The following is a 27,438-nucleotide window of genomic DNA, read 5'->3' as shown; positions in this document are numbered from 1 at the left end:
TTTTGGAATAATTGATCTTGTCCGTCCTTTTTCCTTGTGTGTGCCTTTTGTTCCAGGGACCGAGTAGTGGGCCTGAAGCCTCGTTTTTAAAGGGAATTGTTTAAATAAAATATTTAAACACCATAAAATACTGAAGAATCTGTGTTCGGGTACATCTTTTTACTTTTAAAAAGATCACCACCTGCTGGTCACAAGCATCATCCATGCTGCTATTGTTGGTGGCAACTATGAACAAGTCAATCAAACGTGCAAAAAATGTGCAGTCCCATAAGCCCCGCCCACTAATCTGATGACTGATCCACCTCAGATAGTTGAGACGGAATCGACCAACCAGTGTGACGGAGCACGAAGACCGCGGCAGCAGCAGTCGCTCAGTCTGGTGAGAAGAACCAGAAGAAGAGCTGAGAATTGAGGAATTAACTGAAACTGATGAAGATGGTAAAATGGCTCCATGGGGATGAAGCACAGCCAGGCTGCTTTTATTTTAAAGATCTGCCGGTGTAACAGCTGTTACGACCGTTCGCGTTTCCCCATAAGATTCTGTTCCCTCAAGGTCTCCTCCCTGCTCCGCAGCACGCGCTTGTTCAGTGCTCTTGTCTATAGAGAACTACAGACACCGTGAAAGCTCAAACGTGTTTCAGCGAAATTGTCACAATTCTTTTTCTTCACTTTTTTGCAACTGTGCATCATACACACGGACATAGTGTGTGTGTGTGTGTGTTCACGCGATTCGATGTCCGGTAACACCCAATGGGTAAAGCTCAGAGTTGGAAGCCTGCTTTTGATTCAGAAAGCTGTTCTAAACAAAATAACACTTCGCGTCTCAACAGTCTCCGGGATAAAATCATTAACATTTGGAAACACACCTTAATGAAACCAAAATTTAAAGGTTTGACCATGTCAGTTACAGTTGGAGGAAAAAAGGGGGGAAAAACTCAGCCTGACACCACCATCCCAGTCATAAAGGACGATATGGTAGCATCATGTTGGGGGATGGTTATTGGAAGAAAATAGGCAGTCACCATGAGGAAAGAACATTAAGGGTGGGAATCTTACTGTTTCTCAATTTGATTGATTCTTTGGGTCATGATTTGATCATATATAAATTTTTGATGAACTATTTCTACTGTAATTTATTTGTACTCAAAGGATCCTTGTGATCCAGTCTGCTTTGGAAGGCAGAATGACAAATGGAGACATGAAAGTGTCTTTCTGACATGTATTAAGTTGTATATTAATCCATGCTTAGAAGGAAGCCCTCCATTCCTTCATTCTCAAAACGATCACAGAGTCCACCACACAATCTTTAGTTATTAAAGAATCATAAACACATTTCTCCCCATGTTGGGTAAATGTTCCATATTCATCTTGTCTTCTTCAAGATGCAAGAACCAGATAACATGCACAATGTTGATTAAGTGGGTGAATTTCTTTTTTTTCAGTGTCCAAGAGGTTCCTTTGTCAGTCAACAAAACACCTGTCTGCCATGCAACTGCAAGGGCCACGCCGACTACTGTGAAGACATCACTGGCATCTGTATTGTAAGTATCGCTTTTAGACCATCCTGGGTAATCACTTTGGTGCCAAGTGTAATAAATGACCCCCGTCTGCCACCTCCAGAATTGTAAGGATCACAGCATAGGGGATTTTTGTGAAATGTGTGAAGACGGCTACATCCTGAGCTCCAGAAAGGACGGGCTCCATGCCTGCGTCCCCTGCTCCTGCCCCCTCTCTGTCCCCTCCAATAAGTAAGCTGCTTTTGCTCTTCCTGAGGCGGTCTCAACACTGCAAAAACACTAAATCTTATCAAGTTTTTTTGTTTTTTTTGTCTAATTYCCAGTTCAAATACCTTAGGACATTTTACATAAGACAAAACTAACTTACAAGTAACTTTTTAGCAAGATATAAGAGCTTGTTTTAAGTTAATTCTTAAAAATTGGTACTAGTCCCACTGGCAGATTATTTCATTTGTAACAAGACATTTGGCCCATGTTAGAACTGAACTAGGGGTTCATCAATTAATCGGTAATGATTTCCTTAATTTTGGAAGATCGGTGATTGGTTGATTTTTACGTATGATCCAGTGATCTTATACAGCTTGGCAAAGGTCTAAGAATCAACTACTGTCCTCTTTTGCTGTTGGGTGAGGAAGGTTTGACTGACCGACCTGCCCACCAAGTTATGTCTGCGTGTTTTTAAWTAACAATAGTGACCCCAATGTTGCCAACTCAGGAACTTTCTTGCTATATTGAGCAACATTTCAGACAAAGAAAAATGGTATTGGCCAAAATTGGAATGGGCAGGTTAAGCTTTTTAAAAGATCGGCCAGAAAACTGCAATCGCTGCACCCGTAAGCTGAACTAGTACTTTATTTATACTAAGGAATTACTGACATAAAATAAGTTCCTATATCTTGTTTTGTCTTTTTCAAGTGAACTAAGACATTTGCACAAGAAACTAGTAAAAAAATTGGTAGTATTTTGTGTCTTTCTGTTAAGGTTGAGTATTGGTAAGTGAGTCTATTCTCTGACATACTTTTGTGTGTGTGTGTGTGTGTGTGTGTGTGTGCGTGCGCGTGTGTGTTTCTGGGCAGCTTCGCTGTGTACTGCAAAAAAGGGATTAGCACTCTGCAGTGCAAGTGCAAAGAGGGCTACGCTGGAAATCACTGTGAGAGGTCAGAGCTGATCAGAATCTCTTTGTCCACATTGTTTCTCCGCTCTTTGATTAAAGTGATTTATTTTTAAAATCAGTCATATGTAGTGTTCAGCATTAACTGCATCACTTTCCTGTCAAAAGTGTTCATTGTAACCTTGCATTCTATAACTGTTCACACCACACCACAGGTGTGCCCCAGGTTACTATGGCAACCCAATGCTTATTGGTTCATCTTGTAAGAGGTGCGACTGCAACGGCAACACAGACCCCAACCTGATCTTCAACGAGTGCCACAACGTGACGGGCCGCTGCCAGCACTGCTGGGGAAACACAGCCGGCGCCAGCTGCGAGCGCTGTGCCCCTGGTTTCTATGGCGATGCCATCAGTGCCAAGAACTGCAGAGGTAGGGAGGACKGTTTGGGGGGGAGGAATATCTCAAGAAAATACTGTGCCTATTAAAAACATTCACCGCTTTAATTCACCATCATCAACAAAATTTGATCTTTTTGACCAAAAACATTTACAAAAAAAATGCTTCAATGGTGAAAACTGATTTCTATAATATAATGACAGTTAAATAAAAAACATTTAACATAAGTGAAAGCTTAAAGATTCACCTCCTTTAAAGTAACTAAGCTAATTCTGCGAAGGTTCAGAGGTCACAATGAGTGGAATGGAAATCACCTAAATATTTATGCAGTCACTTATTTTATGTTTCATATTTTTAACTTAAACAGTCATTTTATGCAGTATTACAATGAGCTTTACATCATCCTAATATGTTTTTTTCCATCTTCTAAGTCATAAYTGGGGTTTTGCCTTGATTCTTTCATGCATGTTTGAGAAATCCTTTAATCTCCATGGCAACCATTCAGCTGTGCAAAACGCCTAGTTGGACCTAGCTCCGCCTTCGAGGATGAAGCTCCTCCTCGGAGCTGCAGTATACAAGCTTCCGAGGTTCTACCTCACAGAACAACTCTCCACCGGCTCCTTCAGACTAGCCAGCAACAATTAGCAAACACCTGGTTGAAATGCACATCTTCTGAGCTCATTATAGGAGCTACTTCTTAGTGCAACACTGGTAAAAACGTTGTTCAAGGTTTAATAGAGGAGATATGTTGTGATGACTTCCTGAAGGCAGATTTTCAGAAAGAGCAGGAGTTTAGGGTAAGACAGAATTTTCCCAATTTTAAATAATTAAATTAAAAAGTCAAATTTCTTTTAAGTCATATTTAATATAACAGAGTTACTCGATTATGCTATAAAATGGCACCAKGTGTCTGGAAAGTACACAATGCTGCCCCTTTAATTGTCTTYATTTTGTAGCAGTCAATTTCACTTTCACATTAAAGGTTTTTATTGTATGTTTTTATTGGTTAAAAATGCCAAATTTTGGATCATGATTGATTTGTAGAAGCAATAAAAGGGTAAAGTAATCTATAAATAAGTTTTATAGGCGCATCTTTAATCTTCTTTGAAGAAGTCATGGGGTAATGTCAGTGAGTCAGTTGTCTRCAAGATCGGGACAGGAGGAAAGCTTGTGGACACAGCTGTCATTAGCTGTGGTCTGTTTCTGTGACAGCAGTTGGGCGTTTCTTTAGTGGCAGCATTGTGATGTGATTGTTCTGTCCCAGACGCATCATATGCAGAGGCTGCAGTCCTCAGCGCAGCTGTCTCTGCTGCGATTCCCRGCCCACTTCTCTTCCTGTCCAGCTACCAATAAATAAAGACYTCTAGTGCCACAATAACCTTTAAGTCCTGACTACTTAAGATTAACAGGTGTGTACGACTGTGTGTATGGCTGCTCTGTGGAAAAACAAGTCGAGGCCACCGCTCTGGCTGACAGATTACTGTACAGCTAATTCTAGAACAAACCCCTTYCACCTTGCACGCTGTGTGCTACAAAGCCGCAGGTTCTCATCGGTGTGTGTGTGTGTGTCCTTGTTTGTCCCAGAATGCGAGTGTGACAAATGCGGCACCTCGTCATGTGACGACAGGACAGGAGTGTGTCACTGCAAGCCCGGAGTCAAAGGTCGTCTCTGTGACCAGTGTGAGGTGAGACTGACTGCAGGATTCTGCTCACTAATACTGTGAATCAGTGGTTAGAAGAAACAAATTGTTGTATTTCATGAAAATGTTGAAGGAYAGAATGAAAGTTTTCAAACACATTAATCACTAAATCAATGTTTCTCCTTGGCCTTCATTACATATCTTGACTAACATATTCATGCTGTAATAAAATTTTAATTTCTAGACTATCTGAACTTCATTTTGACCTCAGTAACATTGTAATAACATGTAAAAATGAAATTGAGCAACAAATCTTAAATACTTGAACTCTGATTAATCAATCTGAATCTCAACCTGAGGTTCAGAATATGCTTTCTGATCCTCATCTGGAATAAATCAGTTTACCATATTATCAATGGAAAATCATCAACATAGTCAATATGCGTAGGAATTATTTTCCACAAGATGATCAACAACTAAACAAAAATACCTGCTGATTGTATCATACACCACATTGTCAAAAATTTCACACCCAGGAACTTCCCCTTTTTTAACAGTATGTAACAATAATTTATAACTGTTACATAGATATTTGATACAATTCATTTTACATCGACTGCTATCAAAACAATTAATAACTCCATCCCAACTGGACCATCATATAATACTCCAGTGACAGTAAAGGTAGCTCTGGCAAAACTGCACTGTGGTTGCATTTCCTTTCAAATAATGAGCTGCAGCATTTGTTCAGACATTTCACAAACAGAAAAGGAAAATRGTCCCACAGTTCTCAGATTCAATATAACTTGACTTGTTTGTTTTGGGGGGCTTTCTTATTCCAGGAGGGTTACTTTGGCTTCTCCAGCTGTCAGGGCTGCAGGAGGTGTGAATGTGGGCCAGCTTCCCTTCGCACAACGTGCCATCCGCTCACCCACAGCTGTCCCTGCCGCCCGGGGGCCGGAGGCCGCTACTGCGAGCGCTGCCTCACAGGATACTGGGATTACAGTCCATCTGGCTGCCAGAGTAAGTCAGGAGAGCAAATGTTCCTTCTGTCTCCAAATTAGAAGGCAGAGAATTAGAAGAGCTTGTTGAAGAATGGAGTGTGCATTCCTGTTGGAACAGGAAGAACTCAGCCTTCCATTCCCACACCCACGATTGCAGCAGCGCTGGTGTTATCAGAGGAGAATGCGTTAAGAGCTGTGACCCTTAGCCTGAAGACTCTCTGCAGAGAACTGGATGACATCACCATGCAGCTTAAATGTGTATACATTGTGCAGCTGCTAAAGCCATTAATCCCTCAGCAGGGAGACCACAAGGCAGATGTTCAGGCCTCCTGCCAAACCACCCTCTGCAGCTCCTGATATTTATATAGACAGCATAAGTGTATGCCATATCGTCTTGTTTATGGTAATACAGGTGGATTTCTTGACACTGGTATAAAAATGAATAATGTGAAATCAAATGATGACGCCAGTTAACTGAACCTATGCAGCGCGAGGCACAGGTTCAGTTAACTAAACTATAGCAATGCTACCTATAGTTGTTTGCCATCAACCATTAAAGCAAAGAAGAGGCCAGCCGGTCCACAGTCTGGACTAACTTCCACAGAATTCACTGATAAGGGACTGATGTCTAATAGTTTCTGTAGTGCTTTARCATTTTAGCTGCTGGTGCAGTTGCAGGAAAATGAAAGCTAAAAACAGAACACCAACAGACCATCATTGTTTCAGTGGAGATGTCCATCACACATGGAAAAAATGAAAAAAAAGAAAGATCCTGATCAATACAAAGTGTGTTAGTTTTTGTGGGGTTTTTATGTGACATATTTTGGTGTGTTGAATGTTTCTAAAAGGAAGTTTTCCTTTCATATTAAAACAAGATTTTTAATCTTGCACACAATGTTTGAGTTCTTAAAAAAACATTTAACATGTTATAAAACTGATGTTCTGAGCCGCTGCGGTTTGTTTCATTTGTGTATTTAAGTGTTTTTATTTAAATTTGGTGGAGGATTTCAGAATGTTTTTTGACATTCAAAATTATCTTGTATTTATATTTATTTACCTATTTTATATTTTTCTTTGATACATGGAAACATGTATTGTGTTATTTTGTATACATTTATATGAATACATTTTCAATTCTGGTGACAGTTTCTAAAATGAAATCTGTCTTTAAGTTTGAAATTATATATTTGGCCAAATTCAGTTTTAAAAACAGCATCAAATGTGGAGTATTGTCTGTGATATCTTTATGAAGGTATTTGAAAATATATACTGTGATATCCTGTTTTGGCGATATCACCCACCTTCAGTACAGCATATACAATAAGAGCTCTGAAGTGTTTCATCAGATCCTGACTGGACGTGTGTTTGTCTGCAGAATGTGACTGCGAGAGCGGCCACTGCAACATGCACACAGGAGAATGCCTGTCGGAGGCCACGGTCAACCTCTGCTACAACGGTRAGTGGAGCTGAGCATCAGCTCACCACCCAGCAGACAGGAGGAGAACTGCTTCAACGTTTCTGGATATTTCTCTGCTTCCAGACTGTGATGATTGCATCTGGCAGCTGATCAGAGACCTAACATTGTCCAATAAGACGCTGGACCAGCTAAAGGTTGGAGTTCTGAACATCTCCACGGGGGCCGCTGCCAACGACAGGCTCAAGTACTATAACTACACTGCTCACCTCCTGCAGGTGAACCAGCAATATGCAGTCGTGTTTTTATTTTTCTCATGGCAACAGTGAGATTGTATTTTAACATCACTTTGTAGCTGTTTTCACAAAATGCCTCAAAGATGCAGCATAAATTTTTTTTTTTTTTTTTACATATTTATGTAAAATCACACTGTCATCACTGTGATCAAACGGGTATTCTGTGAAAAAATTGAGTTCTCTGCCTTGTCTCAGCGCTAACTAGAAACAGCCAGTCACAGCCAGAAGGCGGGTCTTGGCTCTGTCAATATAAATACTGATCTAAATATCAATGCTAACTATAATAAAGTGAGTATTGATATTTGGATCAATATTGGCACAATGAGATCAAGACTTCTGTTTGTATTTCTGTCCCCATATTTTCATCAAATTACTCAAATTTGTTGAAACGCAGGATCAAAATGCCAAAGATAAAGAAATGAATTCTTGATTTAAGAGCAGTGTTTAATACTTTTGTAATGTTTTCAGTTTTAATCTGGCTGAATATGATAATGCTTTTATCTTAAATATTGGAGGAAAAATGGTATTCATATCTGCATCACATCCAGACGAAAGTTAAAAACTTAATCAACTGTTGAATAGATTTGGAGGTTATTAAATATTCACCACCATGTGGCTCCTATTGGGTGTTTTTATGGCTCCATTTTTGCTGAGTATATATTCAGACAACAGTTTGTTTGAAAAGATTATAGCAATCTGTAGACTTTGACATAAATAATGTAAATTATTGCAAAGACTACTTGCCAAAGAAGGAAAGTTTCTGCTCCCACTTTTGGGGACGGCAGTCAAACAAATTATGTCTTAACATCGCTTCAAACCTTTTGCACAGTACAATAATTTTTCCCCATTTTTAACTTTCTGGAATGTTTTGGAGTAAAGAAGCTTCACTGCTTTCCTTTCAGAGGCAGTTTGAAACCTGGAGGAATAATTTGTCTGCAATGAAAGGAAGGACTGGTGAGCTGGAAGAGGCTGCAGATGCTGTGGTGGTGGACATCAACGCACTTGGAGAGTCGGTCAGTAAAGTCTTCTTCTGTTGGATTAAAGAAAAGGAGACGGCTGCTTATTATGAGTCATATTGTTATTTTCACCTTTAAAGATGAATGAATCCTATTCCAGCCCAAATCTCTTACCATGTGTATTATTATTCAGTTAAATGAATTATATTTCAATAAAATACTTTACCCAACCCTACTAAGGGACAAGGGTGTAAAGAAAATCGATGGATGGATGGATGGATGGATGGATGGATGGAGGGATAAAGTACTTTAGCCTTTGTGTCGATGGAATTCCATTGTTAGATACAAGTTTCATTTATTAATAAAAGTTGTTTGGTTTAATTTTCAATTGTATTCTATAACCTGTAAGGTGCTTTGGAAAATGTAAACTTTTTAAGAAGACTCAAAGAACAAACCACTTACTGAAGGTTAAAAACAAAAAGTAATATGACGGCATCTGTAGCTCAGTGCAGAAGAAGAGCTGTTTGATAATTTGTAGATGGCACTGTCCAAATATTATTAAAAAAAAACAACAACTCAAATCCAGTTTTTCTTAGCCCTGACAAGACATGAATTGACCTAATGGGCTGCTGTAGAATCTGCTGTGTTTGTGTTTGTGTTCAGGAGAGCCAGATGAACAGACTGGGGGTTCAGTTGGAAAACGAGACGATGGACATGTTGGCCGTGGCTGAGCAGCTCGGCACCAACCTCACAGATCTCAACAAACGCATCGAAGGTACCAACATGGGCTGTTCAGTCTCCAGATATATTCTGGCAGTTTTGGTGGATGAGAAAAAMATTTTTTAATTAGTGGAGCTTTCATAAAAACTGAACTTACAGGTGATAAACAATAATTTGAAATGAAAACGGAGAAGTTGAAGATATCACCACCTATGAATGTGTCAAAGCAGATTAAACAACAGTCTGCCAACCAACTGAGGAGAAATAAATCCTGTTCTTTTTTTTGTTGTTGAATTTGATGTTGCTCTAGCCAATGGTTAGCATCCATCATTGTTCTGATTCAAACTGTTTGTACAAGTTTGAATTTTGGGGGATTTTCTGTAAATCATGAAGTTCAAAATCAAACACCGGCTGTACAGACAAATATTGAAATAAAAGTTTCTAATAACTTCCTTTGCAGGTGCTTGGATGTCTGTTAACTTGATTAGACCAAGGCCCTTAGATTTCTCATTAGAGCCCATGTGTGTGTGCGTGTGTGTGTGTGTCCACAGATATGATCCACGACTGGGAACTGTACAACATCCAGCAGGAGATGGATCCAGAGACCGTCAGGCGTAAAACAGAAGTCGCACTGGAAATGGTGTCATGGATGAGACAGCTCGACTTRTCACCACGGGAACCCATCGCCACGGATGAAACAACTGAAGCCCACGACTGTGAGAAAAACTATTTATTCATTGCAAAGCAGGATTCTGCACATACACAGTGATGACTTCCTCACGCCGAGCTGTGATTGGTTCTGCTCAGCATTGGTTCATTTATTAAACCAGATCCTGTTCTGTCCTGGTAACTTCCCAGTCAAACAGAGGGCAGAGAAACTCATACAGAGACTTTAAAATATGAATATATGAGTCTCGTAATTTTTTTTTTTTTTGTCATTTATATCACTATTATATCAAAGGTTAAGGTGTAAGAAAAACTGCTCAGGCCAAAAGAAATTTCTGATCTGTCCCAATGCCATATGTGGTAATAATTGTTTTCAAAGTCTGTAGAWTGGTCATGTAGCATTTTATCTAACGTCTACATTGTGGATGTGGTACATGGACCATAATCCTGCATCAGCAGAGGTTCGACATGAAGCTCATCACATCACATCCCACCAGTCCTGGTTCCGACTACACATCCAAACTGAACTCTCTACAGGAGCTGCAGTCAATGCTCCATAAACTAGCATTGCTATTAGCTGTGCTTTCTTTTCAGTAGCTTCCTTTGTGTTATGATCTTGTAACAGTACTGTCAACTCCCGTTGTGGAATAACTTTAAAATTGATCCATTCCCATTATACCTATTATTACTAATGTAATCAGAAGTAATAATGCTGTGTGACGTCTACATTGTTCCTCTGTGCATGCAGGTTGCTTTGGGGTTGTAAACTGTTCTCACAGCCGTCTGACTGATAAATTAATAGTATCAACGACAACACACAAAAACATCAGATTTCAGCTAAAAATCTGAATTGAGCATCAAAACCTGCTGTGTGAATGTAGCTTAAAAATAAATGCTAATATTTCTATTTTCACAAGAAAACTATTCTAACGCTGCAGTACTAACAGTGTAAAATAAAATACTGGTTAATGTATTTACATTTATTTATTAATTGATAAATCACGCTTGATGAACATTGCTCAGATGACGGTTGTCTATCAACGCCGGTTGATGTAACATACTTTCCCCTCAGGAAAGCCGTCACATTTCCCGTTGCTCAGGTGAACCCTGTATGGTCTAAGCCACGCCCATTTGGCTCCCCGGTCTCAATAGCTTGCTATGAAAGCACACAGTGCCTGTGAAATTCAAAGCTATGAGATCATTAGCACCTCTAGTCGTAACGAATCAACATTTGATTCTTGTTTCCAGTGCTGACGCGCGTTCGTCAGTTGGAGAAGAAGCTGATGATCTCACAGGGCCGAGTCCCGTCCGTCCAGGAGATCCTGTCCCGTTTCTCCTCCAGACTCTCTGAGGCCCGGGACTTTCTGCTGAGCGCAGCCGACACTGTGCAGGAAGCAGAAGACAAGAACAGAGCCAACTTCCTCAAATTCCAGAGGAAAGAGGTGATTTCCCCATCATTGTGCTCTTGGAACCACACTTTGTTGTTACTTTTTGATCAGAATGCACTGGTGGAATCAATTCCCCAAAACCCCGCCATTAGAAAAGGTTCCAACRTGAAGCTGCTCCAGGTGGTGTCTGCTGATTCTTATCTTGATTTTGGACTCGGTCACGCATGTTTGGGCAGTCTGGTCCTCGTGTTTTTAAGCGGTGAGAACAGAAACGCGAAACCATCTGTGGGAGTTTGGGAGCATTACATTAAAAGGGGGAGAGGGAGTGCTTGCTCTCATGATATCATCTCCCCATGAAAATAACTTTAGATTCCCACAGTACTGTAACTTATTTTGACAGACATATTTCTTCTTTGTGGGGGGGAATCTATAATTAAAACAGTACCAGTTAATGGTTTGGAGTTCTCCAAGTCACAAATAGGGATATCTTCATTTCATTTTTTTTCCTTATTATTTTTGTTTAAAACAAAAGACTAAATCAAGATAAAGGAAAACGGACTCATTGGACTTACCGGATTACTGCAACAACCAAACATCAGGAGGGTAAAATCTCTCCCAGTTCACTAACATCTACAGCTAGTTCTTGTTTCTGGYTTTAAAACRTTCCAGTTAACCACATTTCCAATTAAAAGCCTGCATGGATGCTTCACAGGGTGCATCACAGGTTGTACCTCTGAACATCTGCAGCTCAGGAAGCCGAGGGAGAATTACTGCACAGGAACCACATGCAAGGCAGAAACCAAAGGAGAACATTTCCTTTGATAGTAAATGAAAAACTGGAAATAATACCTGTTGAATTTTTCTCTTTTATTAAATAAGTCTAGAAATGAGATTTTTGTTTCTGCCTGTTTTGTGTCTTTCTAACCGGATTCCACTGGGAAGTCTGGAATGAAGGGTGGGATTTTACTTTTTTTTTCTTTTTTTTTTTTTTAGTTGGAAAAACATCAGACTGTGCAACAAACCCCTCAGATTGCTCTGAGGCTTCTGACATAACCCCAACTTCTTCTTTCTGCCTCCCACAGTGGATCATCTGTTTCCATCCAATCATGCCCCAAACATCTTCCTCTGTCACACCAGACTCCTTCATCTTCTTCATCACTACGCCCAGGAATTCTGTCATCTTCCTCATCCCATCTGGCATCTTCACATTTAATGTCCGATGCCATAATGATGACATAATGTTCTTTCACAATGGTCTCATAATGAAAGATCATTTTATGGAAATATTAGGGAGACATCAACCAATAAGTTTAACTGGACAAAACTATACAAAGTGAGCACTATGTCCAGTTTACTTCCTCTGCACGTCTAAACCATCTGTGCCTCGCCTCCGACTTTGTCTCCAAACCTCTCTCTGACCTTAGATGCAGCCCTATTCACATTATTAAATAGAAACCATTTAATATTTCCTGACATATGATATTAAGCAGCCTTTTCTCTGTTTATGGAAACACATTTATCTATTCAGGTATAATACCCAGAGGTTTAAAAAAGTCATTTCATTTCCTTTTTTTATTTAACAAGAAGGACAACCCCACCCAGCATCAACATATAATAATTCTAAATGACCTCTGTTGTTTTTCTGACTCCAGACAAAACAGCAGAGGCTGACAGACGACCAGCTGGCCATCAATGACACACTGGAGACCAGCAGAACCTTCATCTCTGACGCTGAGAGGACAGTGGCTGAGGTGGACGCTATAGCACAGGTAAGATGGTGGACAGCTAAATATGAAACAGCTTTCTCTACATAGAGATAATCAAACACTTTGTTCACATTTTGGTGCTGTTATTATTCAAACTTAAAAATTACAACTGTACAATTGTCTGCTCAATATTAACCTGCAAAGAGTGAACTGTGATTTTATGTTTAGTTATCAAGTGCAATCCATTCATACATAGGAGAGTGAAGACTGGAGTGCTTCATAAAATGGCACTCCATAATTAACAAATATTTTGTGGAAATATTAGGGCATATGACACATCAGCCATTCAGTGTAAATTGGTCCCAACTGACTCCTCCTAATGTTTAGTGACCTTCAGCATAGATTCAAGTAAGTAAGTGGCTAATGTTTTGACCTGGCCATCACAAAGCTAGGACTTCTGTCCAACTGACAAGCCTGAGGGCAGATCTGAAAATGTGTGTTTGAGCAAGTGATGTATGAATCAGACCCAGTTCTGTCAGGAGGAATGGGCCAAATATCCAACAAACTGGAAAGAACCTGACTCAAGTAATAAGCTTTGTGCAGAGTCAGAAGTTAACATACATTTCCTTGGTTCTTTSTAAAATTATCTGTTAAAGTTTGAGGTTAAAAAAAAATTCTCTCTCATTATTCTGGAATTTATTGATCCTAATAATAGGATCAATTATTTCTCCAGTGTTCCTGTTTCAGGTACGTGTTTCAGCTACGTACCTGAAACAGGAACGCTGGAGTCTGCTTTGGTGTCAGACTCTAGAACAAAAACAAAAAAGCTTATTTCTATACAGCATATGTAAATGTCTGGCTTGAGCTGTGTGTTAACCTCTGCAGAATGTGACAGAGTACCACGCCGAGATCGACGGCGCCAGCCAGAAGCTGACTGAGAAGACTGAGCGTCTGTCGCAGGTAGACAGAGACTTGGTCCAGAAGGCCGATGACCACGCAGTGCAGCTGGAGAGGCTGGCCTACGAGCTGGAAGAGTGAGAAACCTCTCTGCAACCAGACACTCCCTCTATACACACATATCATGTTACTGAAACATGTAACATCCAGTACATGTTACTTCATGAAGTACAGGAAGTAGTGTTTGGCATCCTGTAGGCCAGAGGTTCCCAAACTGTGGGGCGTGCCATAACATTGCAGGGGGGGCGCGGGAAGCCGCCTGGATGGATGAAAAAAAAAAAAAAAAGAATGTTGTATGCACTCGGTTTTAACCTTAGAATGGCCAACTCTGTTATTCCTATGTCAATTTGATAGAATAGGGGCTTCCACACTTCCCATATCTGTGTCCTCTGTCACTTTTATCAGCAGTTAAAGCTGTAATCCGTTGTTAAGCCGCCTTTAAACGCAACATGAGCGCTACGACACTCGCACTGGGTTTACACCTGTGCGGCAGTGAAGGAGACCTGCTGCTGCTGCACAGAGCTACGCAGGTGTGTGTTAGAATCATGGCAGCAAACCAGCAAAACGCAAAGAACTTTTCACAGTTTTCCCTCCAAACTAACCGACTGAGTTGAGTAAAGATGTTGGATGCAGGTAAAGTTAGCTAAAAGATGACTAGCTAATATCAATACATCACCTTAAGCTTAACAAGTAGCCTGTAGGCTACCGATGTTGTTGTCTATGTCCAGCTACGTACATTCATTTTGCCCCCAAAAGAAGTCAATTTCCCCCCACCCTGCTCATCCTTAGAGATGTGGAGTCTCAAGAATCCTCCCCTCACCCCCTCCCCCACCTCACAAACGTCGTTCAGCCAGACAGCCATTTGTAATCCATAGGGGGGGCCCAGAAAATGTTTGGAAACCACTATGGGGGCGCAGGAGAAAAAGTTTGGGAACCACTTCTGTAGGCAATGGATCCAAAAAGCTAACTTGTAGAAATCTTTTTGTGATAATGAAAGGATTCTGTTTTCTTTATTTTATTTTATTTTTTTAGCAATGCAGCTCTATTGCAATTTGGATGTTTTATGTTACATAATAGCAAATTAAAGGTGCAGTTTGTAACTTTTATTTAAAAAAAAGTTTTTACATATATGTTAAAACTATCACCATGCCATGACAGTTTGTTATGAAACAAATCTGTGAAAGATCGAACTCGAGCTATTATTGCCGTCTAAAGAAATGCACCGCTCCCCAACTATCTGGAGTAAAGCCTACCAACATTAACAATTGATATTTATTTCCATCTGTTGGTCATGTGGTATTTGGTCATGTGACAGTGCAGGATTGTGGGGAGTTTAACTGAAACAGCAAAGCAGCYGGGAAGTTATTGATATCAWTATCAGCCCAAATTCTCCTGTCTGTGCTTAAGTGAATTGTTTTTTCTATTTTTCTATCCACTTTGAATGATTTATAAATCTATCTTCTCCAGGGATCTGAAAGAAGGCGATGCCAATGGTTTTGTTCAGAGAGCAATAAGTGCTGCCAACGTCTACAACAACATAGTGAAATACATCGACGATGCCAACATCACTTCCCTCACTACGCTCAACTTATCTCAGAGAGCAGAAGACGTATGCTGCCAATCACTGTCCACCTTCCAGAGTGTTCTACCCTTGTGAGTCAGTGTGACTTTAGTGAGAGTTTTCTTTTGTGTTTTAGGCCATTGGTGCGATTAAAACCCAGCTTGGATATCTGGTGACACAGAGTGAAAATGCCTTCCGGCAATCTGTTACACTGAGATCAGAACAGCATGGTAGGAAAAGTTCAAGTGTCCGGCACCTTCACTGTCTGTACTGTGTRGTGTGCTTCTGCTGCTCAACTCGTTACTCTTTCACAGATGTAGATACACAAGTGGCTGAYAGTGTGCTATATATCGAGGAGACCCAGAGGACCATGGAAAAAAATCAGAAAAAACTAGAAGAGATAACGAATGACATCCAGGTGATTCAGACAGGTAAGAATATGTCTGGGTGTCTTTGTTCATCTGTTTGGGGTCCTAGTAGAAACTGAGCCTGGAGCCGCAAAATAGATACGGACATTGTGGTGGTGGATAAACAACAGAGGAAAGCTGTTGTGGTGGATGTAGCAATACCAAGTGATTTGCAACATCAGGAAAAAGGAGCACGAGAAACTGGAGAAATACSAGGRCCTCAGAGAGGAACYGGAAAAGACCTGGAAGGTGAAGACCACAGTGGTGCCTGTGGTCATCGGGTCCCTCAACCCCAAACTGGAGCAGTGGATAAAACAGATCCCAAGAACAACATCAGACATCTCAGTCCAGAAATGTGCAGTTCTAGGCACAGCCAAGATACTACAGAAGGACCCGATGATAGCTCAGATTGTGAGAAGGGAATTATTTATATAAGATGACGGAGTACAAAAAAGTCTAGTGCAACCTCTGAGTGTTACATAAAACTTTTTACACTTTACATTATGATATAATGTTGTTCCCTCATCACAAACATACCTGGATGTTGCCTTGATTCTTTTGTGCATTGGTAAGAAAATCCTCTAATTTCCATGCACCTGGGTAGACCAATCTCCGCCTTCGAGTTGCAGCTCCTCCTCAGAGCTGCAGTTTCCAGGCTTMCGCCTCACAGAATTATCCTCCCCCTTTGATCCCCTTCCTTCAGACTAGCCAGCAGCAATTAGCAAACTCATTGTAGGAGCTACTTCCCAGTGAAATCCTGGTAAAACGTTGYGAGCAGTTTAAAGCCACGGAGGCCCAATTTTAAGGCATTAAATTACAGAGTAAAATTTCTTTTGAGTCATATTTGATATATATACAACATTTTTATAACAACTGAAGTTAATGAAGTGCTGTGCCACAAAATGCCACCGTATGCCTCAGAAATRCATAATTCTGTCCTTTTAACAGAATCCGATGTACAAAACTGAATTCTCTTTWCTGTATTTCAAATTGTCATACTTTTATTAAGCATGTCTGAATTGGTTTTTAACCACCAGTAGTCCTTCTTCAAGCTGAAATATTCACTGACTGAGTTCAATTCTCTGTTTTTCTGTTTCTYGTCAATCTGCAACCGTTTTCAGACAGAACCCCGCAGCGTCTGAACTTTTCCTTGGAAGTGGCAGAAGAGACTCTGAACCGCTCAGAAGAGGTGCTTGAAACCGTCACTCCCATCAACAGCAAAGTGCAGCAGTGGGCTCACAACATGAGAAACAACGAGTACTCTGCTGCTGCGTACGAAAATGCTGTTGCATCTGCCGGGGAAGCAGGTGAAAAGTTTCTGTTTACAACAGTTTCTGAGTGAAAGTTGTGAAAACAGTGAAAAAAAAWAAWWAAATAAWAAAATCATAAGCTAATTTCTGCTCATGTTCCTGGATCTGTCCTGCAGTGGAAAATCTGAATGTGCTTGTTCCTGAGCTGCTGGACAAGCTGAAGGCGGTTGAAGAGAAGAAGCCTGTGAACAACGTGACCACCAACATCCTGAGGATCAGAGAGCTCATCGCTCAAGCCAGGAGTGTGGCCAAGAAAGTTAGTTTGTTACGTTTATGTTTGACTACAAACCACTTCACAGTCACAATGAAAAACATCAGATCTACTTGGTAACCTCCATCCATCCAGTTTACTGAACCATATTACTTCACTGCAGTAAAATAATCTCTAAATAATATTAGAAAATCCCACCTTGAATTTGAAATCATATATTCAGTGATAAAATAAAAAATAAAGATCACATTTACTGGCAGTGGATACTAGGTGCCTTTCTACATGCTATTCTATGTTTATGCCAAATTTAACCTGGAGAAGAGTCGTCTTGTCTGATCTGACCAAAGCATTCAGGTCCAGTTAAAGCCCAGCAGGGCTTAATCATCTTTGTTCGTCTCTGTTTATTATGTTTGGACATATAACATTTTCAGTATTTTCAGTAATTTGTGATATGTATGATTTGATGATTGTGGACAAACATTGTATAAAACTTTTAAATCATTCAGAACAACTATTGAAAGTAGTGTCTTCCAACTACTTTTCTYTTATAAGACAAATACAAATGAACATTGACAAACAGAATAAATACAAGTCTGAAAATGCTGATGAGTTTGGACAGAGATATGTGTTTCAAATAGTCCAAGATGTAAAACTCATTCTGCAAGGGTAAGAGAATGTTTGGAGAAGTGTTTCTTTTATTTTTATTTTTTAATTTTTACACCAAAACAGTGTTATTTTTGTTTGCTGACAACAAATGGTCAATTATCCCTGCATATTAAGCTGCTGCAGAAAGTTGATATATCTGCTGGGCACATAAAAATGATYTCATATYACGTTAACCAAAATGACAACAAAACAGCAAAGATTATGCCACCCTTGGTTGCCCTGGCAACACCATGACTGCTGCTCAGTAAGCAGRTGTTTCTGTTGYTGCAGCAGCAGAACACCTCCTCACCACCTTGATATAGGACATATCAATTGACATAAGCAATTGTGATCAAAGGGTTCCTGTATTTATGTACGTTTTGGTTTTTTTGTATCTTTTTTATGTCACTTGCTCTTAAATTCTAGAAAGTATGCATTTGCTCAGGTCTAKAAAAATGGCTCAGAGGATGAAATTCAACTTTAACTTCAGCTTCAGGGCTCCTGTGATTATAATTATCCAATTATACTTCTTTTCTTTGTTTATTTCTAGTGGGTTAGGGTGTAAGGTGTTCATATTACAAGAAGCTCTAACACGTGGTTTTCATTTGGCTTCAGGTTCAGGTGTCCATGAAATTTACTGGACGGTCTTCAGTTGAGGTTCATCCACCCAGCAACCCAGAGGAGCTGAAGACGGTGACATCCATCAACCTGTTCATGAGGGTGGACCCAGACAAAGACCCCATAGAGGACCGCTTCATCCTGTATTTGGGAGACAGAAGTGTGAGGAATCCAGGCAGATTGCATTTTTTAGGGTCAGAGAAAAGCTGTTTACCCTGACTTGGAGCCGGTGGTCATGGCAAAGAGAGAAAGCAGCAAAGAGACGGGGAGCATTTGTTGTAATCTTGGCAGTTAGTGTGAAAAGCTTTGAAGCAAGCCAGTTGGCCCAGACTGAGGGTTTCCAGGAGACGTCTGAGACAAAAGTCCAATTGTGTCCGTTCAACTTGGAGTTCATCTGTTCATATCCATGACTCTAACGCTCAGCCAGTCAGTGTGGTTTCTCTGAGAATCTCTTGTGTCCATGCAGTTGTCTGTTCAATTTTTTATTATTTGGAATAATAGCCCACACATAAACCTTAATAATATGCACACATGAGAGTCAGATATTTAAAATGAGTAAAATACAGAATTAAAATGATCTTTCCCAGCTTGTTATAAGAYGGTAAAGCCATGTCAAAACTCACAGTGGGAAAATAAACTGTTTCTGCTTTCAGGGCAGGAAGGACTACATGGGTTTGGCCATCAAGAATGACAAACTTGTGTTTGTGTACAACCTCGGGAGAGACGATGTGGAAATCCCTCTGACCTCCAAGCCTGTCAGTCAGTGGCCAGCAGTCTTCAACTATATCAAAATAGAAAGGTAAAGTACCTTTAAGAGTAAACTCAAAGCATCTACTACAGAATCGTTGGCTATCATTAATATTCTCTGGCAGCTGGCATTTATATTTGTCACAAAAATCATGTTGACGAAATCCAATCAGTTTAATGTGAAGCTTATTTTTTTATTTCATTAAAGAAGCAGTATGTAACTTTTATATATAAAAACACTTTTTAAATATTTGTTGAAACTGTCACCATGTTGTGACAGTTTGCTATAAGACAGATAATCTGTGCCTTCTCCCAGTGTTAACTTGAAACAACCAATCAGAACCAGGGTTGCTTGCTTCTGCCTCCCATTGCCTCCTTTCTCTCTGCTGTGCTGATAAGAGAGTGTGTTGTGAATGCTTGGCACTGATAATGGCAGATAAATGATTTTCCCGTAACTGAGTTGTTCCTCCACCATTAGCACAATGAGTAGCAAGTACCTGAGATTGATTGGCAGTACTAAGACCCTCCTCCTTGCTCTGATTGTTTCCTTTTGAAGCTTTGTATTTCTTCAGACAGCAATAGTAGCACAAGAAGGAGGAGGATATTTAATTTTAATCTTTTTTTTATCTTTTTACTTTTCATCTGTCCCCTACAGTCACAACATAGTGACAGTTTTAATAAATCTTCAAAAAAAACATCTTTCATAAAAGTTACATACTGCAGCTGTAATTGGGGAATTGGCACTAAAGGACTACACATGTTCAAGTCATGCAAAACYTGTGGTGGTTTGTAGCAAAAATGGTTTATAGTAAAACCTAACATGGTCATTTCAGTTTCAGAGAACACATCAGACTACTTTTATGAATYATGAATGTCAGATGTGTGGTTATTCATGATTTTCTTCTTGCAGGTTGGGGAGGCACGGAAAGGTCTTCYTGACTATTCCCAGTCAGGGCTCCACAGATGAGCAGAAATTCATCCAGAAAGGYGAAGCTCCCATCGTAGACTCACTGTTCGATATCGACCCCAAGAATCTGGTGTTCTTCATCGGAGGTGTCCCACCAGAAATCGAGGTAGTGAGTTTAATCCTAGTCCTCCTGTAATCCCAGCGTTTCCTGAATGTTGACAAATGTCTTTTGTTTTTTTTTATCTCTAAACTAGCTACCTCCTCCTCTGAGCCTKGCCCCGTTTGTGGGCTGCATCGAGTTGGCTTCTCTCAACAACGATGTCATCAGTCTGTACAACTTCAAAGAGACTCACTTTTTAAATATAGCTGCTTCTCTTCCCTGCCCCAGGTACTCATTACAGCTCCTCCAGAGAGGATTCACACTCCTTACAGTGCACTCCTTATGTTACATTCAAAGTGTTTCATGTGGATTTTAWGTGATAATCCAACACWAAGCAGTGTAGACCTGTGAAATGGAAGGAATAGGATGCATGGATTTCAAAATGTTTGACATATAAACATCCAAAATTAGTTGTGCTCAGTATATTCAGCTCAGTATAGAACCACTTTTCTTTGCAAATACASCTACAGGTTTTCAGGGCTTTATGTCTTCCTGCAGGGACAGAWTTAGGATTCTGTGACTGGGTTAGTCACACAGARATTGCTTTCATAGATGAAAAGTATATAGATTAAACTTCATGCATTTTAAAAGCATTTTAAAATCATATGAATATGGCAATTTCCCCACATTGTATTTTTGCTTCCAGGGGTTTGGAATCTAAAACCACTCATATGGTGTAAAATCATGTTCAGGTCCTGATCACACGTTCTCCTCTGTCAGGTACAAGTTGGCGTTCTCCCAGAGTCGCATTGCCAGCTATCTGTTTGATGGAACGGGCTACGCACTTGTCAGTAACATTGAGAGGAGAGCCAAGTTTGGTCAAGTCATAAGATTTGATATTTCTGTACGAACAATCACAAACAACTGCATCGTCTTCCTCATGGTCAACGGGGTACGTCTGAAACGGAGACCGCTTGCTTCCACCAGGGAAGCACTGTTCTTCCCAACTTCTGAGCTCTTACCTTTACTTATWGTTACCTCTACCAGATTTAGTTTCCAAYTTCAATGCAGCAACTTTTAAACTTTTATTTCATATTTCAGCAATTGATCCATCCATTCATTGTCTATCCATGTAGGGTTTTCGCAGGGGCTGTGGTCTGTTTYCAGCAGTCCACTTCTGAGTGCAGTGCTGCTAAAAACGTTGTCAAAGGGAAAGGAGTCATGTTTTAATGACTTCCTGAAGGAGGAGTTTAAAAAAGAAACTTACACCTTACACCCATTAATATGGCTCTGGTTCAATATTAATGGGTGTAAGGGTCACCAATCCTTGAGGACTGGATCTAAGRACTCCTGAAACTCCTAGGATCTATGTGGTTCTGAGGTTGGGAAGATGTTGGTTCTGTGGTACATCCTGGATATCTTGGTGGTTCATGTAGCAGTCAGTATTACAGCAAATTTGAGAAGCCTCTGACTAAAGATACTCTGTTTGTCTAAGAAGAGGATTGTTAGGGTCCAGTATTTTTTATTTTTTAGATTTTTTGTCAAATCCAGAAAATTACAAATAGTCAGACAATTTTTACTCAAGGTTTTCTGTACAGAAATGGCCAGAAATATGTTCATTTTAAGAGTTTGCTGAGCCTAAAAAAATGATAATGTTCAAATAAGAACATTATTTGAGATGTACTGACTGTAATCTATTGGTCCAGTGTTTACCTCACAACCCCCCTCCCCACCTCGACCCTACATGGACAAGTGGCTATAAGCGATGGATGGATGGAAAGATGATTTGCACCCAAATAAACGTTTTTACTTATTGTGTTTCTTAGTGATAAACACTATTAGGTTTGGTAATCTTAGACCAATAACCAGTGGAATTAAAGATTGTTGAGGTCAATATGACAYCCGTTAGTGTCATATTGAAGACCTTCTGCTGGTCTTGTTAATGAAAGACAGACTTGTAAGCGTCCGTATTGCTGCTTTTTGTAAAAGTTAATTTCCATTAGTTAAACATTTAAAATATTTGAGTCCTGAAAAATCTTCGTTCTTTCTTTCCAGAAAAATTTTTTCCTTTTAGAGATAAAGAATGGCTTCCTGCGCCTAACATACGACTTTAGCTTCAGCAATGGACCAAAACTTCTGGAGAATAACTCACCTAAGTTTCAAATAAACGATGCAAAATACCACGAGGTAGATCATCTTCTTATTTTTATTTTTGATTTTTTATAATGTTCCTGTGATCCAAAATATTGTTACAACTGTCTCTGTTTAACAGGTATCAGTGTTCTACCATATGTTAAAGAAAGTTATTCTACTGGTGGACAAGACCCTTGTTAAAACTGTCGAGAATCCCCAAACCTCCCTGCCTTTCTCAGATATCTACATCGGTGGAGCTCCCTCCAGCATCCTCCAATCCAGGTGAGTCGCTACCTGCAACCAAAGAAACCCTGTCGATTAGAAGTTGAACGTCTGTAGTTTCACAAAGGAAATGATTTAACGAGATGTATCCACACAGGCCGGAGCTGTCTTCTGTGGTTGGCCTGAAGGGTTGTGTCAAAGGATTCCTGTTCCAGAAAAAAGACTTTAACCTGCTGGAGGAGCCTGGTACTGTTGGGATCAGCAGCGGCTGCCCAGAGGAGTTGGTTGTAAGAGACCAATTTATCAACTCACACTCCTACACTCGATGGACAGAGTGCTTATCTCTAGCTGTAATCCGAAGCACTAAGACAGTGTTTTTCAAAGTCGGCTGTATGAGGGTCTCAGAAAGCTGGAGCGAAGTTGAGAAAAAATTAATTATCTAGTACATTTTGAGTGTATTTTGTATAATAAAATATAGACTGTTTTTCAATCTATATTACAAAATATGTTAAAATACCATGCTCATCTTTCTGATTGGCTGCCARTCAAATTTATCAAGGTACTTTGCTCCTCAAGTTAGCATAGCAAGTGCAAAATGGACAAGTTTCCCCCAAGGAAAAAAAAAACAATTGCTAATTAAAATCAGAAAGCATGAGGCAGGATTTATGCAAAACAAATTTAGAGATGATTAAACAGTCCCTAATAAAGATGTAAAATTAGCTCTAAAATAAATCAAGTTTTTATTGAAGTAGTTTTTTCACACAATGATAATTGAGAAGAAATACTCAACTTCTAATTCAAGTACATTTATTCAGAGAGAGAAAAAATGATCTGACATTAAAACCAAGGTAATTTATCACAAAARCAATGGTGCTACTTTTACTGGYCCTGATGTTAAAGGGGCAGTATCATGTATTTTCCAATCACAAAGTGCCATTTTATGGTACAATAAAGTAACTGTAGCTGTGTTTCTATTACAAAAGTACATAAGGCTTTTCCAATATTCTGTTAATTAAAAATAATAATAAATACGTAATTGCRGAGTTTCCATAACACAATTGAAATCACATGTGAATAAGTTTGTACATGCAATAAGGTGTTAAAAACTACCCGCACCATCCTTCTCCCATCACTTCCTGTTGTCTTCTTCATCTTTTCCACCAGTAGTAACATCCTGTTGTTGATCACATGACTCACACATGAAAAGTTTCAATTGCAGTTTTGCAAAATACACTAATTTTGATAAGGCCAACAAAATCACCTCATCTTGCMGACCAAAAATATTTATTTAAAAYCGAGAGTTTTTTCCAAATTGGYGTGTTTCCATTAAGGTAATTTATTTTCGGAATTGTAGTTTATGAATTATACAGTCAATGGAAATGCAGCTTGTGTTACCTTCAGCCATAATGAAAATACATATCGAAAACAACACAAAAGAAATTTGACTTTTTGACTTGAAATTGCCTTCTGTCTCTTTAAGAAGCTCCTACTCTTTCCAACACTCTCCCTTTAGCATGTCATCTCAACAATTCATCTTTATGATGCCGTTAACAGTCATTAGGATTGAGAAATAGCTCATAAGCACAGTTCCACTAGGTGTTTGCTAATTAAAGRAGCTGAGTGGGGGAGGTGTGGTCAGAGTCAAATAAGTGGTTTCTAAATAGCCTCTAAATGTTCTGTCTGAGAAATGAAGAGTTTCTGAAACTGCAGTGTGTGTTTCTGTACCAGATGTCCCGCGAAGCTTCGTTCAGTGGCCACAGCTACCTGGGATCCACCGCAAAAATCTCACCCTTCGACAACTTYGAAGGAGGGCTTAACTTCAGAACGCTGCAGCCCAGTGGACTACTGTTCTACCATGCTCAAGGGGTAAAAACATCTTACACACACRCATTCCACAAACTTCCACAAACGTTTCTATGTCACATTTTTGTCTCATTTTCTGACACTCCTAAAATTCTGTGAAAGTGACATTTCCTTCCAAAGTAATGATCAATTTGAGTTTTATCGTCCATGTAATCCTGGGAGCAGGTTGTCCATGACAGAAAAACTTGTTGAAACACTGCGAGATATTATAAAGTAATGTTGTTGAATGATTTTTTTAATGCATCACATCTGATGAGTATTAAAGAAACAAGTTCTTTAATACTTGCCTGACTAACTGGAAGACATTCCTCCTCAGTCTGATGAGTTCAGCATCGCGCTGGAGAACGGAGCGGTCACACTGAACCACAGAGGGTTAAAGGTCAAATCACAGAAGAAGCAATACAACGACGGAAGGACACACTTCTTACTGGCTTCAGTGAACAAGCAGAGGTCGGAGGTTTCAAATGATGTTTTTATTTATTAGGGGAAGAATGGCTGGGATGAGAGAGAGACCACTGGGTTACCATGACGAACCCAAACAGAACAGCTTTACGTGWCTGTCAAATGCATCTGCAGAGAAATGCTCTGTACAAGCAGACAACCAGAGGGAAGCTGCCTCATGTTGAAAACATAAATCAAACATATCYTTAAGCTTTTTAGTATTTTTCTATTGTGATCACTTTTCAAGATRGTCAAGTGGTCCTCATGTACTCACTGCTAAATGTGCTAATGGTGGAGAAACAATTTACTACTACAGGAAAACTGTTTATCCTGCGTCATATGTGGCCACTGTAACTAGCTTGAGCATTCATAACAGGCTATGCTAGCTGTAGGGTAGTAGAGAGCACGGGGTGGAGTAAGAGGGGGAGGTGAGCAGAGGGTGATTGAAGGCTCTAAAACCTGCCTCCTGAYTCTGATTGGTTGTTTCTAGTTGGCACTGGGATAAGGCAGAGGAGCTCCATTTTTTTCACAGATTTGTCTCATATTAAACTGTCACACCATAGTGACAATTTCAACAAATAAGCAAAAAAAAAAACTGTAAAAGTTAAATACTGCAGTGTTACAACAAAGGTTTCTAACTACTTCATTCTGCTTCACCTCAGGAATTTACTGATAGTGGACGACAAAGAGAAAAAGGAGACAAAGCGATCGCCGTCAGCTGCAAAGTCCTCTTCTGATTCTCCTATAAAGACGTTTTACTATGGAGGCTCTCCAAGCAGCAGCTTAAAGAATTTCACTGGTTGCATCAGCCATGCATACATCAGCAGGTAAGTCTCCACCACACTGTGAACACAGCTTCCATCTGGCTCCACAGGCCTCCTTCTGTTCAGTACTAAGAACCATGAGAATGAAGAGTTTTCGCTATGTTCTAATGCAATTTGTATTCTGTCCCTGTCACTCTATGTCTGTAGRCAAGACCGAGACATTGAGGGTGAGGACTTCCAGAAGTACACCAAGAAGGTGAATGTTTCCCTGGAGAACTGTCCGGTACAGCAACCTCCCGCTGCACTGATGTCTCACCACAGGGGGTCTTCTAAAGCTAAACAAAAGGTAAAACAAACACAGCAGCTMGGTTRGGTCATGCGTGCTCCTCATCTTCTGCTCAGTCGTCTGCCTAGATCAATGAGAGCTGGTTTTCTGCAGACTTGTTTCTACAGCGCAAAATATGATTGGTTATTATATTTTGGAATGTAACCAGGCGTTCTAATATCAGCTGGTACTGATACCCTGCAGATAATATCGTGTATCCCTACTAAAAAGTCTCCYGATACCCCAGGCTACAACAGCAAGCTCGTGAAACTAAATAAATAAATAAATGAAAGGCTGTTGTCAGAGATGTAAGGTATCAGTGTTTTAAAAAAAGAAAAGGTCGAACGGCCGACGCTCATTTCATCCAATCAGACGTTGGATTGGATGGTCCTTCCGAAACGCCTGCAATGACATGCAGGCGTTTCCTTTATCCTTTGGAAACGCTTACTTCACCTGCAGACATGCCTACTTGAGATCTTTGGGAATCTATTGCTGCCCATAGTGAAACCTAGAAGGATCAATTCTTACCCAACAATGCTTTTCACAGGTTGCCAGAGATAAGTCCAGTCATCTTCCAGAACTGCCTAGTTCTAATCTGGAGTCATCAGAGCCAAACGTCCAGTCTTGCCATCTCTCCCCCAGACCTAGATCAACTCGCCAAGCCTTCCACTATGGCGGCGTTGCCAACAGCAGACAGCACTACGAGGGAATTCCTGATTCTCTGTCTGACAGGTGTGTCAGGCCCACAACCTGCTCGTAGTAAGCCAGGTGTCTGCTCAAAGCTTGCTGTGTTCATGCATGCTTTTGTTTCTACATCCATAACTTGATCCATGTTTCGTCTTCCAGGTGCCACTTGTCTCTGTCCCTGAAGATGGAGTCACCTTTCGGCCTCATCTTTTATGCATCAGATGTCCAAGAGGACAACTTTATGGCTCTGTTTGTGGCCGATGGAAAACTYGTGTTTAGTTTCAGTGTGGGAGACCAGAAGGTTCAAATTAGGAGTGAAGAGAAATATGATGATGGTGCATGGCACAGTGTAAGTTCACAGTGTGCGTTTTTTTTGTATGTTGATGACATATGTTCTCTCGTGTTTCAGACTGATAACCTGTTCTTTTTGCTTCAGATTGTTTGTGTCCGTGATGGGAGTAYGGGGCGAATAACTATCGACAGGCTGACAGAGTTTGAGGACGGAGCTCAGGCAAACAATGTCCCCTGGCGTGTCAGCGACTCCCTCTTTGTCGGAGGAGTTCCTCCAGGAAAAGCACAAAGGAATATTCAGGTATGAGTTACAGTGTAGCGCTGGTATTCAGTGGAACTGCCTGCAAGTATTTAACACTTGAGAACCCCTCTCAAAATGCTTTTAACTTCCTATTTTAACAGTTCAAATGTCAAATATCACTTAATGTGCATTA

The 27,438-nt window shown here is 40.1% G+C and overlaps 1 protein-coding gene across 1 annotated transcript in view; it reads left to right on the top strand.

The window, feature by feature from the left end:
- The window catches only part of lama4 (laminin, alpha 4), a 43,636-nt gene that overhangs the window by 6,785 nt on the left and 9,413 nt on the right, over positions 1-27,438 (top strand). Inside the window, exons 2-35 of the mRNA XM_008398526.2 lie at positions 1,443-1,541; positions 1,621-1,748; positions 2,594-2,674; positions 2,844-3,058; positions 4,610-4,710; positions 5,508-5,688; positions 7,045-7,125; positions 7,210-7,361; positions 8,282-8,392; positions 8,999-9,110; positions 9,607-9,771; positions 10,970-11,163; positions 12,762-12,878; positions 13,701-13,849; positions 15,240-15,381; positions 15,470-15,563; positions 15,648-15,764; positions 16,862-17,047; positions 17,167-17,306; positions 18,522-18,686; positions 19,178-19,323; positions 20,182-20,344; positions 20,433-20,566; positions 21,059-21,230; positions 22,334-22,465; positions 22,551-22,693; positions 22,791-22,920; positions 24,362-24,499; positions 24,813-24,946; positions 25,600-25,764; positions 25,909-26,047; positions 26,574-26,758; positions 26,873-27,062; positions 27,150-27,305. Coding sequence (XP_008396748.1) covers positions 1,443-1,541; positions 1,621-1,748; positions 2,594-2,674; positions 2,844-3,058; positions 4,610-4,710; positions 5,508-5,688; positions 7,045-7,125; positions 7,210-7,361; positions 8,282-8,392; positions 8,999-9,110; positions 9,607-9,771; positions 10,970-11,163; positions 12,762-12,878; positions 13,701-13,849; positions 15,240-15,381; positions 15,470-15,563; positions 15,648-15,764; positions 16,862-17,047; positions 17,167-17,306; positions 18,522-18,686; positions 19,178-19,323; positions 20,182-20,344; positions 20,433-20,566; positions 21,059-21,230; positions 22,334-22,465; positions 22,551-22,693; positions 22,791-22,920; positions 24,362-24,499; positions 24,813-24,946; positions 25,600-25,764; positions 25,909-26,047; positions 26,574-26,758; positions 26,873-27,062; positions 27,150-27,305 — 4,857 coding nt within the window. The remainder of the gene's footprint in view (positions 1-1,442; positions 1,542-1,620; positions 1,749-2,593; positions 2,675-2,843; positions 3,059-4,609; positions 4,711-5,507; positions 5,689-7,044; positions 7,126-7,209; positions 7,362-8,281; positions 8,393-8,998; positions 9,111-9,606; positions 9,772-10,969; positions 11,164-12,761; positions 12,879-13,700; positions 13,850-15,239; positions 15,382-15,469; positions 15,564-15,647; positions 15,765-16,861; positions 17,048-17,166; positions 17,307-18,521; positions 18,687-19,177; positions 19,324-20,181; positions 20,345-20,432; positions 20,567-21,058; positions 21,231-22,333; positions 22,466-22,550; positions 22,694-22,790; positions 22,921-24,361; positions 24,500-24,812; positions 24,947-25,599; positions 25,765-25,908; positions 26,048-26,573; positions 26,759-26,872; positions 27,063-27,149; positions 27,306-27,438) is intronic.

The sequence above is a fragment of the Poecilia reticulata genome, linkage group LG21 (genome assembly GCF_000633615.1).
Source record: "Poecilia reticulata strain Guanapo linkage group LG21, Guppy_female_1.0+MT, whole genome shotgun sequence".
In the NCBI taxonomy this organism is placed as follows: Eukaryota; Metazoa; Chordata; class Actinopteri; order Cyprinodontiformes; family Poeciliidae; genus Poecilia; species Poecilia reticulata.
This window is presented reverse-complemented; position numbering and strand designations above follow the sequence as displayed.